Consider the following 14,323-nt stretch of genomic DNA (forward strand, 5'->3'; position numbering starts at 1 on the left):
TCGTTTGGTTCAAGGAGCTTGTCGTTTTGGTTGGGAAGCAATATTAAACCGACTCAAGGTTAAGATGAGCTTACAAGGGCTTGACACGTGTAAAGCTAATTAGATATATTCCTTTGGCCAAAAGGGGTCGAGAGACTTCATCTCATATTCTGTATTGTAGAGAGAGAGAGAGAGAGAGAGATTGTATAGAGAGAGAAACTCCCGGTTGTGTAGAGAGAGAAATCAACAGTTTTGGGAACGAGAGAATCTGGAGAAAACTTAGGGTTTCTTCTCCACTGGGTATTCTTCTTGTTCGGGTGTGAGTGATTTCTTCTCTGGGTGTGAGTTCTTCTCTGGTTTTGGGAATCTCTGTAATCGTGAGTATTGATGGTGTAATTGCTTTCTTGATTTAGTGGAAAGAGCTTGCTTGCAGACGAGCTCAACGGGGATGTAGGAAAATCTCAAAGGTTCCCGAACCTTGGTCAAACAAACAACCTTGTAAGATTGTGTTCTCTGTTGTTGTGTTCATTGATTTCGTAGATCTGTGTTGGAATCGCTCCAACGGTGGTATCAGAGCCTAGGGTTTTATTTCTCATCGTGAAATCAAGAAGATCGAAGACTCAATTGGAATCTTGATTCACCTTGATCAAGATCTTGGCGAAATCGAAGAACATGGGTACCGCAAAATTCGAACTGGAAAAGTTCGATGGCTCTGGGGATTTTGGGTTATGGCGTAAGAAATTAAGGGCTATCTTAGTTCAACAAAAGGTGGCCAAGGCTCTCGGAGACTTGAAGGATGTTCAAGGCACCGATGAAGAGAAGGCTGACATGCAGGAAATTGCATACTCTACGATTATCCTCTATCTCTCAGACAACATACTTAGGCAAGTCATTGAAGAAGACACAGCTGCGAAGGTATGACTTAAACTTGAGCAGTTGTATATGACTAGGTCCCTGATAAATAACATTTATATCAAAGAAAGACTCTTCAGTTTTAAAATGGATCCGAATAAGGATTTAGAAAAGAACCTTGATGAATTCAACAAAATAATACTCGATTTAGCTAATATCGGTGAGAAAATTGAAGAGGAAAATCAAGTCGTTATATTACTAATATCTCTTCCAGAACCTTTCAAGGAAGTGAAAAATGCAATAAAGTATGGCAGGGATTGTTGCCTAAAATTGTGTATCTAGAATCTCACAAGTGCACGAGTCAACAAGTAGTAAAATGATGAATAATCAAGTATCGTCCCACAGGGATTGTAGGTTTTGAAATCAAATTGTTAAGTTAATTCTATCCAAGTTTTTAAACAAAGACTAAAAGTGATTTTTTAAGGTGTTAAAACTAATGATAATCTGACTGTAAATAAATGAACAACAAAAGCAAAACTAATTAATAACAAGTATGCAAATAGAATTGGCCAATGTCACTGTTCGCGGCTTAAAATTATTAAACTGTCGTTTATCACGCTGCGCGGTGCTACAGCAAGGGACAGCAATGAAAACTTCTAGTTAACCGGATTCTACTAAACTAGGGACGTGCCAATCCGCCGTCTACGAATCTTAAAGCTAAATCTCACAAATCCCTCTGCAAATCTAGACTCTAAAATCAGAGAATGAAGCTCTAAATCGTATGGTTATGCAAGACATAATATATTCCTATATCATGTGAATCAAAAATCTGTAACAAGATCTAAGAACTTGCATTACTCAAGTTATTTCCACTCAACTAAATCTTTCCAGATCTAATCAAGCTGTACTCCCCTCTTATGATTTTTCAATCACAGTTAAGGCACAAATTCAGCTCACTTGAATAAACAGAGAAATAATCATCAAATCCATTCAACATCAACTAGCAACTTAATATTTAACAAATCAACAACCTCAGCCAACAAATCAGAATCTCCTAGAAATATATTTATGAATTCAAGTTCAGATTCAAGAAGAAGAGTAAATATTCTTTAACAAGAAAAACAAAGTAATGAGAATAAGAAAGACTAAAATGATGATGAGAGAATCCGAATCCCCCTTTTCCAAGGCTTCTTCTAGCTTCTCTTGCATCAACAGATGGTCCTTCACGTTTAAATCTCTGTGACGTTTCCTTCTTCTTCTTTCCAGTACTGGAGCTGGTACTTGATCAGAGAAATGGAGGTGGTTTCCTTTTCCAAGTTCAGCCGCTTCTGTGTTACAAAATATGACCAAGGACCCCTTCTTTCTTCTCAGCTGCAAGTACTTATTGTACCCTAATTCCACGTGGCAGCACATGAGAAAGCCTCCAATGAGTGGCTCAATCAGCACCCTTCACGGACAAAATCAGCCCATTAACCAGCTCAGGTCCAGCTATCAGCAAAACACACGTCTAGCCCAGCTTGTCTTGCTGTAGCAATGCACAGTAATGCTGACTAGGATTCCTTCATACTCAAAAAATGAAAAGCTGCTCAAAGCTCCAAATGACCACGTTTTCTTAAAGCTGAGATTAACCATAAAGTGCACCTAAATTAGCTCTTTTTAAACGCTAATCACGAGAGAGAGAATTTATGAAACACAAATAACTAAAAACTATTAACAAGACAAAATATAGGAGAAAAATAATACTAATTACCCTCTAGGTAATAATTTAAGCCCACCTATCACCAAAATTAAATTACATAATGAGGAAAATAATTATTTTGAAAGGAAACTAAATAAAAATAAAATAAAATAAAATAAAAATACCTAAAACAAACTAAAAATAAAATTAATTCCAAATAAAATAAAATGAAATAAAAATAAGGTAAAAGTATTAAAAACTAAATAAATTCTCAAGAACAAGTATACTTTTTAATCCACAAAAGAGGCTAAATAACTCCATTTCTTGGAGTTATCAGGGATAGTTTAACATTAGATGATGTGTTGTCGACTTTGAGATCGAGAGAGTTAGAGATAAAACATGAATTGTCAGCTAGAAGTGATGAAGGCCTATTCTCTAGAGGGAGGCCACAGAAGAGAGATCAGGGCAAGTTCAAAAATAGGCCAAACTCTAGATCAAAGTCAAAGTCTGGTCAAAGAAAGTGTTACTTCTGCAATAAACCAGGGCATATCAAAAGGTTCTATAAAAAATGGAAAAAGAAGTGTGCAGAACAGTCTGCTGAAGGGGCTAATGCAGCTTTAGCATATCAAGAAGATGGATATGAAAGCTCAGAAATGCTTGTAGTAAGTGTCAGCTAGACAGAGGAGGAATGAATCCTAGATTCGGGCTGCACATACCATATGTGCCCCAAAAGAGAGTGGTTCATCTCCTATGAGAAATTAGATGGAGGAAGAGTGTTGATGGGGAATAACTATGCATGTTCAGTTGTTGGCATAGGCTCGGTGACTTTGAAGCTAAGGAATGGAACAACTTACGTACTTCAAGATGTGAGACACATTCCTGAACTGAGAAGAAATCTGATCTCACTAGGAGCCTTAGACGATTTGGGCTACTGTTACAAGGCCGAAGGTGGAGTCTTAAAGGTGCTTAAGGGGTCAATGGTGGTCCTCAAGGGAGAAAAGAATCAGGGCCTGTATGTCTTGGAAGGACATACAGTCACTGGTACTGCAGCCTCGGTTGAAGATAAAACTCAAGCAGTGCTCTGGCTTCAAAGGCTCGGCCATGTGAGTGAAAAAGGTTTACAAAAGTAAAGTAAACAGGGACTGCTTGGGAAAGGTCCAATTGGGCATCTGGAGTTCTATGAGTAGTGCGTGCTTGGGAAACAACACAGGCTAAAGTTTGCTGCCTCATCTTACAGAGCCAAGGAGCCTCTTGACTATGTACACGCTGATCTGCGGGGACCAGAAAGCACAACCACATTTGCTGGATACAGGTATTTTCTATCCATTGTAGATGATTACTCTAGGAAAGTATGGGTGTACTTGTTAAAAACAAAAGATGAGTGTTTTGAAAATTTTAAACAATGGAAAGTATTAGTAGAAAACCTCACTAATAAGAAATTAAAGGCACTAAGAACTGATAACGGAATGGAGTTCTGTCATGAAATTTTCACTAAATACTGTCAAGATAAGGGCATTCTAAGACACATGACAGTAAGAAAAACCCCCAGCAAAATGGGATAGCAGAAAGAATGAATAGAACACTAATGGAAAGGGTCCGATGTATGCTTTTCAGTTTCGGTCTTAATAAATACTTTTGGGGGGAGGCTGTTACGACAGCCTGCTACTTGATTAATAGGTGTCCTTGTAAGCCTATTGGCCTAAAGACACCGGAGGAATGTTGGACAGGCAAACCTCCAAATATGTCAAACTTGAGAGTGTTTGGATGTGCAACTTATGCACGTCAGAGAGAAGGTAAATTAGACCCGAGGTCTCTTAAGTGTATTTTTCTGGACTATCCAGAGGGAGTTAAAGGGTATAGATTGTGTCTTAGAAATGGGTCACAATATAAAGTGATAATAAGTAGGGATGTGGTCTTTAATGAGTCTAACATGCCTTACCTAAAATTAGAAAGAGATACTGCTGTTAGTTCTAACAATGCAGGAAACCAAGAAAGGCAAACTCAGGAATTCCAGCTTGAGGTGGAAGGACCTTACAAACAACCTGCTGATACACGACAGAGTCAAACTTCAACTCAAGATCAGCCATCTGCACAACAAGAACCCACAGATGAAACCGAAGAGCATGCACAAGAGGAACAACCAGGACCTGATAAGGACTTAGGCCAATATCAATTTGACATGAAGGATCTAGGAAATGCTAAGAGAATCTTAGGAATAGACATAAAAATAGATAGAAAACAGAAAAAATTATGTTTGTCTCAAGAAGAATACTTAAAGAATGTTGTCAGGAAGTTCTCTATGGAACACTCTAAAAGTGTCAAGGTACCACTTGTAGGTCATTTTAAACTCTCTGCTGATCAGTCACCTTCTACTGAAGAAGAGAAAATTAAAATGACCAAAATCACTTATGCTAGTGCTGTAGGTTCATTAATGTATTTCATGATATGCACTGGACCTGATTTAGCCTATGATGTTAGTGTTTTAAGTAAGTATATGGCTAATCCAGGTCTTGATCATTGGTTAGCCATGAAGTGGGTGTTGAAATATGTTAATTTCACTATTAACTATGGTTTAATTTACAAGTACACATCTAATCACTTGGTCTTGGAAGGTTTTGTGGATTCTGATTTTGCAGGTGACAGAGATAGGAGACGATCAACCTCAGCTTATATGATGACTTTTGATGGAAATTGTATAAGTTAGAAATCACAACTCCAGCCGGTTGTTGCTCTGTCAAGTACTGAGGCAGAGTACATTGCAGGTACTGAGGGCTTCAAAGAAGCAATCTGGATTCAAGGATTACTGTTAGAATTGAAAATCTTAAAAAAGAATACAACCATTTATTCGGACAGTCAATTAGCCATCCACCTCTGTAAAAATCTAGTATATCATGAGAAGACCAAACATATAGATGTGAGGCATCACTTCATAAGAGAAAAGGTGGAAGAAGGCGTAATCCAGCTTAAGAAGATAGACACCGAAGATAATCCTTCTAATATGGCAACTAAGGTGATTAATGCTGGCAAGTTCTAGAAATGCCTGGACTTGCTAAGCATTGGAAAGACTTGAATGCGAAGTCTGAGCAAGGACATCCGCGGGAAGCCACTAATGTTCATAAGAGGTCGTTTACTGAAATTAAGGTGGAATTTGTGAGAGTAATCTCAAGAGACGACACTCATCAAGGAAGCACCTCCACCAGGAGCTTGTCGTTTTGGTTGGGAAGCAATATTAAACCGACTCAAGGTTAAGATGAGCTTACAAGGGCTTGACACATATAAAGCTAATTAGATATATTCCTTTGGCCAAAAGGGGTCGAGAGACTTCATCTCATATTATGTATTGTAGAGAGAGAGAGAGATTGTATAGAGAGAGAAACTCCTGGTTGTGTAGAGAGAGAAATCAACAGTTTTGGGAACGAGAGAATCTGGGAAAAACTTAGGGTTTCTTCTCCACTGGGTATTCTTCTTGTTCGGGTGTGAGTGATTTCTTCTCTGGGTGTGAGTTCTTCTCTGGTTTTGGGAATTTCTGTAATCGTGAGTATTGAGGGTGTAATTGCTTTCTTGATTTAGTGGAAAGAGCTTGCTTGCGGACGAGCTCAACGGGGATGTAGGAAAATCTCAAAGGTTCCCGAACCTCGGTCAAACAAACAACCGTGTAAGATTGTGTTCTCTGTTGTTGTTGTGTTCATTGATTTTGTAGATCTGTGTTGGAATCGCTCCAACAACAACTACATCCCAAGCACTGCTTAGATTACAGTAAGCCAATATCACTTGTGTATATTGTGAGTAAAAATGGGTGAAGCAAATGTTAGTTCAATTATTTATTTATTTTTTTTAAGACACTGATTTGAGCTGTTTGGTTTTTAATTCACAAAAAGAAGAGAGAAGACAAAAATCTCACAGATGAAGTACAAAATCTTGTGAGCTTTGGAAGATGTTTCAGCTCCAGATAATTTAGCTGAGGTAACAACATTCTAGCCATTGTTTGATCAGTGCTTATCATCTCTTCCATCACAGTACAATCTTTGATTTCGAGTCGATTGAGTTGCACGAGATTCGCAGCCACAGAAGCTGGAAATAGATATTTCGAGGACCCAGAAGTACGGTTGACAAACAGTTCTTTTAAATTTGGGAAGGTAGTAGAACTTGCTAGAAGCTGCACGTACAATTACAATTCTTTGCAATGAGATATTTTTTGACTATATATACAGAAAGCATACACATTTAGATAACAGTTTTGCACTAAAATCAATGTTACAGATTAGACAATAGTAAATTGTTTTATTTTTCATTAAAATCAGGATGCCTTGTCGATGGCTTGCCTGCCCTATGCCCTTGTGACTAATAAAGTATTTAAGGATGGAATCGAATCATACCTTAGGGTGGAATAATGGGAGGTCAGAATCGACATTTAGTTGCTCCTGTGTCCTGTGTGGCAATGTCATCCTTGCTTTCTTCACTTCTTCACAAAATTGAATAAGCTTTGGTAAACCTCCGAGCGTGAGCGAGCATAACCGAGGGAATTCAATGTTTTCAACGACTTCAATCTCAATAATGTTAAGGAGTATCCTCTTCTCTTCCACAGGGAAATATTGCCTCCATCGTGTTGCGGCCATGCACTTCAACTGTCTCAAGTTGTCTGGCGACAGAGAAATGAAAGAGATTTTTTAATGCATTGCAACTTAATATCTTAATGATTCTTAACTTGCTGAAAGATTCTACTCCAAGTTTACAATTGGATATCTTTTCCAGGTTTCTTAGATCGTTAAGATGCAATTCCTCCAATCTTTGAAAGGCATTACAAGGATGATCAGCCTCCTCCACCGAGTTAACAATGTATCGAACTTTAGGATTATAGTAGACTTCCAAACGTTACAACTGTGAAAAACCATCCTCATCTAATTCAGGAACAACATCATTAATCTCAATCGCACGCTTCATATGCAACTCTTCTGCCTTTTTGATCAAAAATTTAAGACCACTCTGCTCTATGTGACTTTTGGAGTGCACAGAATTAAGCTCAAGAAATCTTGAATATCTTTGATGATGTTTACACGAACACCAAATACCAGGTCCTATATGCAATGCATATCTTTCTAATTTATCCGTAAACAAGCCGGCCACAAGATTGTCGGGATTTGCAAGTAAATGTAATGTGGTTAGTTGTCGCAAGTTCTTTAGTTCGGCCAGACTCGCATTACTCCTTTCACCATTCACTTCTTCAACCACCCAATTGGTAAAGCTGCTCCTCCTAGGATCAACTCTTCTAATCGAACCAAGTTTGATATAACACCAGGTTTGAATCACTTTAAGATCCTCGGAGTCATATAAATCTAATGACAGCAAACGAGTCAACTTTCCTAATGTCTTTGGCACTTCCCTAAATCTAGAACTTGAAAGGTCCAAAATTTCTAAGTTTCTTAATTCTCCAATCCAAGTTATGTCTCCCAACCTACATTTACGCAACATTAACGTTTGGAGATTTTGAATGAAGTAGAAGGAAGGGAGTGATCGACCGAGATCTATAAAATCCAATCTTAAAACTTGAAGCTCCTCCGTTGCTTCAAAAAGCTGGCTATTGATTGCGGACCCGACAATCTCGCTCAACCCTCTCATAAACAAAAATAGGAGCTTTGGACATAGAAATCTACTAGAACGTAGATCATAGGAATATAGCAGTGAAATGGCAGTCAAGCTTTCGAGTTTTCTCTTCTTTTGAAGTACTTCTAGCTCACCAACATTCCTAATGCTGCACATTTCTTTCTCGCCCAAAGCAATTGACACGGCAACATCACGAACCACGTCGTGCATTTTAACATAACCAGCTCTGTTGCCCTCTAACAACAAAGAAGAAGTTCTAAGATTCTCAACCAGATTAAGCACCCTATTTCTTGCATCTTCTGGCTTAATGCTCCCTTGATCAAACAAGCTTATGCCCACACCATATTTCAACAAATCATTAGTATTTATATATTCATCTTCTTTGTACAAGCTACAAAGCAATAACAATGACTTATCTTCTTCACTGCCTAAAAATTTGTAGCTCAACTTTACACTTGAATACACTTTTTCATGCATTCCTTTGATATTAGTTGGATTAGACACTTTTAGGCAAGGCATCCTTCCAAACGGCGCTCGTTTTGTTTTTCAATGCACTAGCAACTGTTGAAACCGCGAGAGGTAAGCCAGCACATTCTTTAACAATCTGAATTCTCAAACTTTGAAAATCAATTCCTCTCACCATGTCTCCTACAATTTTTTCAAAAAGATCTGTCGCTTCGCCATCAGATAAAACTCCAACTTCGAGGTTGCTCCTCACATCAACAGCCATGTCATTACGTAATACATCTTCAAGTCTAGACGTTAGTAGTACTTTGCAGCCTTTCAGATCATCAGCAAAAGATATCCCAATGGCATCCAAGTCAAGCTCACTCCAATGTCATCTAAAATTATAAGGATCTTCTCCTCCTTCCTCAACCGTTCTTGCAGTCGCTCAGCTCTTACTGATAAGGTTTCCTCTTCAAATCTTGGTAACTTCTTGTTGAATCCGTTTACAGTCAGGAGTTTGTGAAACAGTAGTTATAATTACTTGACTGAATAAATCTTCACTTTTGGCATGTCTAGCAACTTCTTTAACAAGCACAGTTTTCCCAAGAAAGTAGGCATTCTTGTTTCAAAGGTCTCATAGCCTTTGTTTTTAATAGAAATTTGTAGAGGACGACGATGAGAAACCTTGCCGAATTTCCCAACATCTTGGATTTCACTAATAACAACTTCTGCCACCTTCCTTGCTTTCTTGCTTTGCTTATACCTCATGATCAAATTCCAAGAGCATCCATTGAAACATTTCGTTTTTATTCGACCCTCATCTAAGTAATGTCTCAGCCTCTCCAGAGATCTTATCTACTTTACTTCGCCAGTTCTGGACGTCATCTTCAATTTCTTCACCATTTCTCATAGCCTCGTCAACGGCATGTTCTATTCTCTCTTTTGCAAACTTCAGCTCGTGAGTTTGAGTTATTAAGGTTGTCAACATTGCTTTTGTAGTAAAACAAGTAGCCAATCTGACGACCAACTGGTTCGACGATATATTCTGCTGCTTTTCCCGCAATTGAGGTGCCAATTCCGATAAGAAATTCCATGCTTCCAATAATTCTTATATGTGTATGCTGTTCTCGTGTTCCCGAAGTTCTCCCTTCGAATGTCGTCCAAAGATAACGTAAACAATTGACAAAAAAACAAAAAAACAAAAAAAAAAGTCTAATCAAATTCTTAAGATTAAATTGCAATTTCTTTTTTATTTTCAAAAGCATGCTTGGTAACTCTGTTTATTCTTATTTCCAAAAAAAAAAAAAACTCTATTTGTCTTTGTTCTTATTTTTAATAACTAGTTTTATAAGCGTGCTCCGCACGTATTGTTGTGTTTGAAGCCCCAAGATTTATTATTTTCAAAATAATAAGAAATTTATTTAGGACTTGTTTAGTTCATGTGTTTAAATCAGTGATTTTTTATTTTGACATTTAAAATTTAAATTTTTTATGAGAGAAAAACACTGTAGCATAACCAAAACCATGGTTTAAACGCATGAAACAAACGAGCCCTTAAGTTTATCTTAAAAAGAAATATGTGAAAAAATTATAGTTGACAAAAAAATTAAGTAGGGATACATTTGAAAATAATTATTTTAACTAATAAAAAAATAAAAAAACACAAAATAAAATTACTCTCATAAGAAAAAAAAATTATGAGAAAAACACGTGCCAAAAAAATTACTCTTCTAAGAATAAAGTGAGGAATAATATATTTTAAAAAATACATAAAAAAATAAAAATGTAAAAAATAACAAAAAGTAAAGATAAAATAGTAAAAAAAAAGTAAGTTGATGGCTGCCACATAAAAAAGTGTTTTTTTTTATGTATTGTCAGGCTATTCCCAGAACTTTTAAAAATTGAAAAACAAAAAATAAAATATATAGAATAAAATAAAAAATATAATATAATAAGGAAAGAAGTTTTCACTTATGGTAGACTTGCCGAATTTTCTTTCTATGTCCAATCCACCCTAACAAAAGTACCCCGCAAAATAAGGGAGAAACAGAAAAATATGTCAAGATTTGAGATGAATTAAAATTAATAAGTTAATAATTTACATAAGTTAATAAATAGGTTAAATTATTGTTTTCGTTCATAACTTATCTGATTATGAATCATAATTTGACAAGTTACTGTCCATAAATCACAGTTTTTATCCATAACTTGTTTGGCTATGAATCATAACTTGATAAATTTATCTATAACTTATCTGATTATAAATTATAACTTGACAAGTTATGACCTATTAATTTTCATAACTAAAAATTGGCCTATATATTTTTTTAAACTTTTCATATTGATCTATGGCAAAAATAATGCCACTACAATTGAAAGCCCATTAGATGAGCCCAAGAACAAATTTTCAGGGCCGAGAGTTCAGCAACGCGCCCAAAAGTTCTAGAGCTTAGCATGTGCACTCTCTTCCTTTCCCTCTCAGTCGTTTTGTTTCTCACAAACAATACTCTTTCGTCATTAATTCTACCACTTAAATTTCTCTCCTCATTTTCTTACTTAACTTTCTACTTCCCCATTTGTTATTTCTCTTCTATACTTCCTCTCCTAATTCTCTCTTTCCTTCTACCATTTTACTTTCTCTGCCTTATTGAATCTTTCTTATCTCTTTTTATGTCCTTTCTCTCTCTCTCATTCTTTTTTTACACTCTCTCTCTTCTCTTGGCCGCACCCCTTCATTTTCTCTCTTTTCATCCTCCATCTTTACTTTAACATCATTTGCTATCTTCACTTTCACTCCATCCATTCTCTCTCTTCATTCTGAATGTGACACTCATTAATCCTTTGAGTCAAATTTTCCTAATCGAAGAGAATAGTAAGAGGGAATAACTAAGATAAGTAAACCATGCAGTTATGCATTATCAAGTGAAGGTTATAAGTGATTAATATGTATTAGAGAGAATCAAGGAAGATAATTGAAAATAATTCTCATAATCACATTGACGATAATTCTCCAATTAATGCTTAACTAAGATAAGTAAACTATGCAGTCGTGCATTATCAAGTGAAGGTTATAAGTGATTAATATGTATTAGAGAGAATCAAGGAAGATAATTGAAAATAATTCTCATAATCACATTGACGATAATTCTCCAATTAATGCTTAACTAAGATAAGTAAACTATGCAGTCGTGCATTATCAAGTGAAGGTTATAAGTGAGTAATATGCAACATTCTTTATCTACAAATGGTATGGGGTCTTTCGGGGTAAAATCTATAAACAAAAACAGTGCAGGCACACGCCGAAAGCGTACATTCCTTCTCTTGATACGTATAAATGCGGATCATTACATTCTCTCTGTAGATTTTCTAACTCCTGATTCTCTCTCACCTATTTCTCATGGCTTTCTCTTTCTATTCTATCTTTAAACATTCCTTTTCCTCATTCTTTCTCTATTCTCTCGTATTCTCTCTTCTCATTTTATCTTCACACTTTCTTTTTTCTCTAATCGTTAGGACACAGTTTTTTACCATCAAATTATATTATAATCATATTAGATAAAGAAAAATATTGCATTTTAACAAAATGTGATGAAGATCTAACGTTTAAGTATTGTATTCTATCTTCAGGTATTTCTTTTAAAGGCTAACAAAAAATTCTTTTTTTATTTTTCACCTTTTCTTTTCTAAAACGATTGAAGCACTTTAAACTTTGGATGAACAATATAGTTATGGATAATGTTAAAAGATTTATTTTAAGTTTATTTATATGCATGTGTAAAAATACATACGCATTATATGTATTTCCATATTATACATATATTAAAAGAGAGAATGAGATTCATTATTCATGCTACAGTATAATGAACAGTATCTTTCTCATTTTAACCCTACTTTTTTCTTTTGATGAAATTTTAATTCTCGTTATGTCTTTTTGAATGTAAAGTTAATATATTACCCTTTAATTCAATTTCATTTGCTTTAGATTATTCTACCGTTTTGGTCATTTGCAAATTTGTTTTTTTTCCTAAGAAATTATTCCCCTTTACAGATAAGGTTATTGCTTTTGCTTTTCTTATTCTTTTCCACCGCCGAGTTTTCTCCTCTTGCCTCTGAAATATTTTGCTCTGTTGCTGCCGAGTTTTCTGCTCTATCTTCTTGGCACATATATGGATTTCTTTTAAATTTTTTCTGAAGAAATTTTCTTCTTTTTTTTTGGCTCTTAGGCAAACGTTTTTTTTTTTTATACTCTATTTGTTTTTTTACTGAGATTCTTTTTGTTTCCCTTTTTTGCTTCCGTTTTGCTCTCTGGATTTTCCATGTATGTTTCCCATGCATGTTCTTCGCTGGTAGTTATGTTTATTTGTAGCGGAAAATCTTTGTTTTAAGAAAAAAATATTCCTTTACAGATCGGGTTAGATCCATAGCCTAAAGTTTTTTTTTCCCTCTTCCATTTTTTACCGATTTGGTCTCTATTTTCTTCTATGATGATATTGTTTTTTTCTTACATATTTTTCAAAATATTTTAGTTTTTTTCTTTTTTGACTTTGTTTTTTCAAAAATGATGCGTTTTTAAAATTTTTTAAAATTTATTTTAATGTTTTTTAAAAATGTTTGTTTTTGCATTTCTTAAAATTTGTTTCTATGATTTTGTTTTTGTTTTTTTTTTTTTTTCCTCTGGAGTATTTTATTTTAAGAGGTTTTTTTAGGGTATTTTTTTTAAATCTGTTTTTTAAAATTTTTGTTCATATATTTTTTGATTTTCTTTTTATGGAATTTTTTTTAAGAGGCTTTCTTTTCTTTGGGTTTTTCTTTTAATCTTTTTTTAAGAAAATAGGGCCTAGCAATCTTTTTTTAAGAATCTTAGATGGCAGCCAATCTTATAGGTAAGACTTAGATGGCAGCCAATCTTTTTTTAAGAATCTTTTTATGGAATTTACTTTGGTTACTTATGATATATATCGTAAATAATAGAAGATGAATACCTAAACCAAGTATTTAATATATGATTTTCTGGTTTCTTTATCTTTTGTTGGCAGTTAAATACATTTTTGAATTGTATTTTTGTTATTTATATATCAATTTCTATAAATTCTTTATCTCACTTATTTAACTGAACAATATGAAGGCAGTTTTTTTCTTATATACAGATGGAAATTATGTATGTGATACATTTATCGAAATAAATGTATTGTAAAAAGTGTTTGATCTTCTTTGTTTTTTAGAGCGCATTTATCATATTATATATTCATTGTATGATAATATATTTTGCTGTATTTTGCTTATTTGGAGTAGATTGGGTGTGAGACATTGAACACCAAATATATTTTGGCTCTCAATCATTTACCGCTTTGCTTGATTATCAATCGTTTGCTGCTTTCTCTTGCTTTCACTGTATCCTTTTTTTCTCTGTATTCGGAATTGATTGGCTGACATTTCAAACTTAAACGAGTGCTTATAGCGTTCCAGGTATTTTTAATAAATCTTGCCCAGAATTTTTACATATATGTTGCTGATGTTAGATATATTAGTATGCTGTTATTGTATCAATGTGTTGTTTCTGTTTCATAATATATACCTGTTCATAGCTGATTTTCATATACTGTTAATAAACATTACTATTATATATTGCTCATAGTGATTTTGTTATGTTGTTAATAAATATTAGTGAAATATATATTCTTTCTGTCGTTTTTTTCCTTTTTTCTCTGTCCTTGATTACTACGTTTTGTTGAGACATTAGCTCCCTGTTTGTTGAGATATTAGTGA

General features: G+C 34.8%; 1 protein-coding gene across 1 annotated transcript; it reads right to left on the reverse strand.

Moving 5' to 3' along the window:
* Window positions 1–7,381: 7,381 nt before the first annotated feature.
* Window positions 7,382–8,587, reverse strand: LOC21390904 (probable disease resistance protein At4g27220). Its single transcript, XM_010111184.1, has one exon. It carries the CDS (start codon window positions 8,585–8,587, stop codon window positions 7,382–7,384), a length of 1,206 nt encoding a protein of 401 aa, XP_010109486.1.
* Window positions 8,588–14,323: the final 5,736 nt, after the last annotated feature.

This window comes from Morus notabilis, unplaced genomic scaffold (genome assembly GCF_000414095.1).
Source record: "Morus notabilis unplaced genomic scaffold, ASM41409v2 Scaffold520, whole genome shotgun sequence".
Taxonomy (NCBI): Eukaryota; Viridiplantae; Streptophyta; class Magnoliopsida; order Rosales; family Moraceae; genus Morus; species Morus notabilis.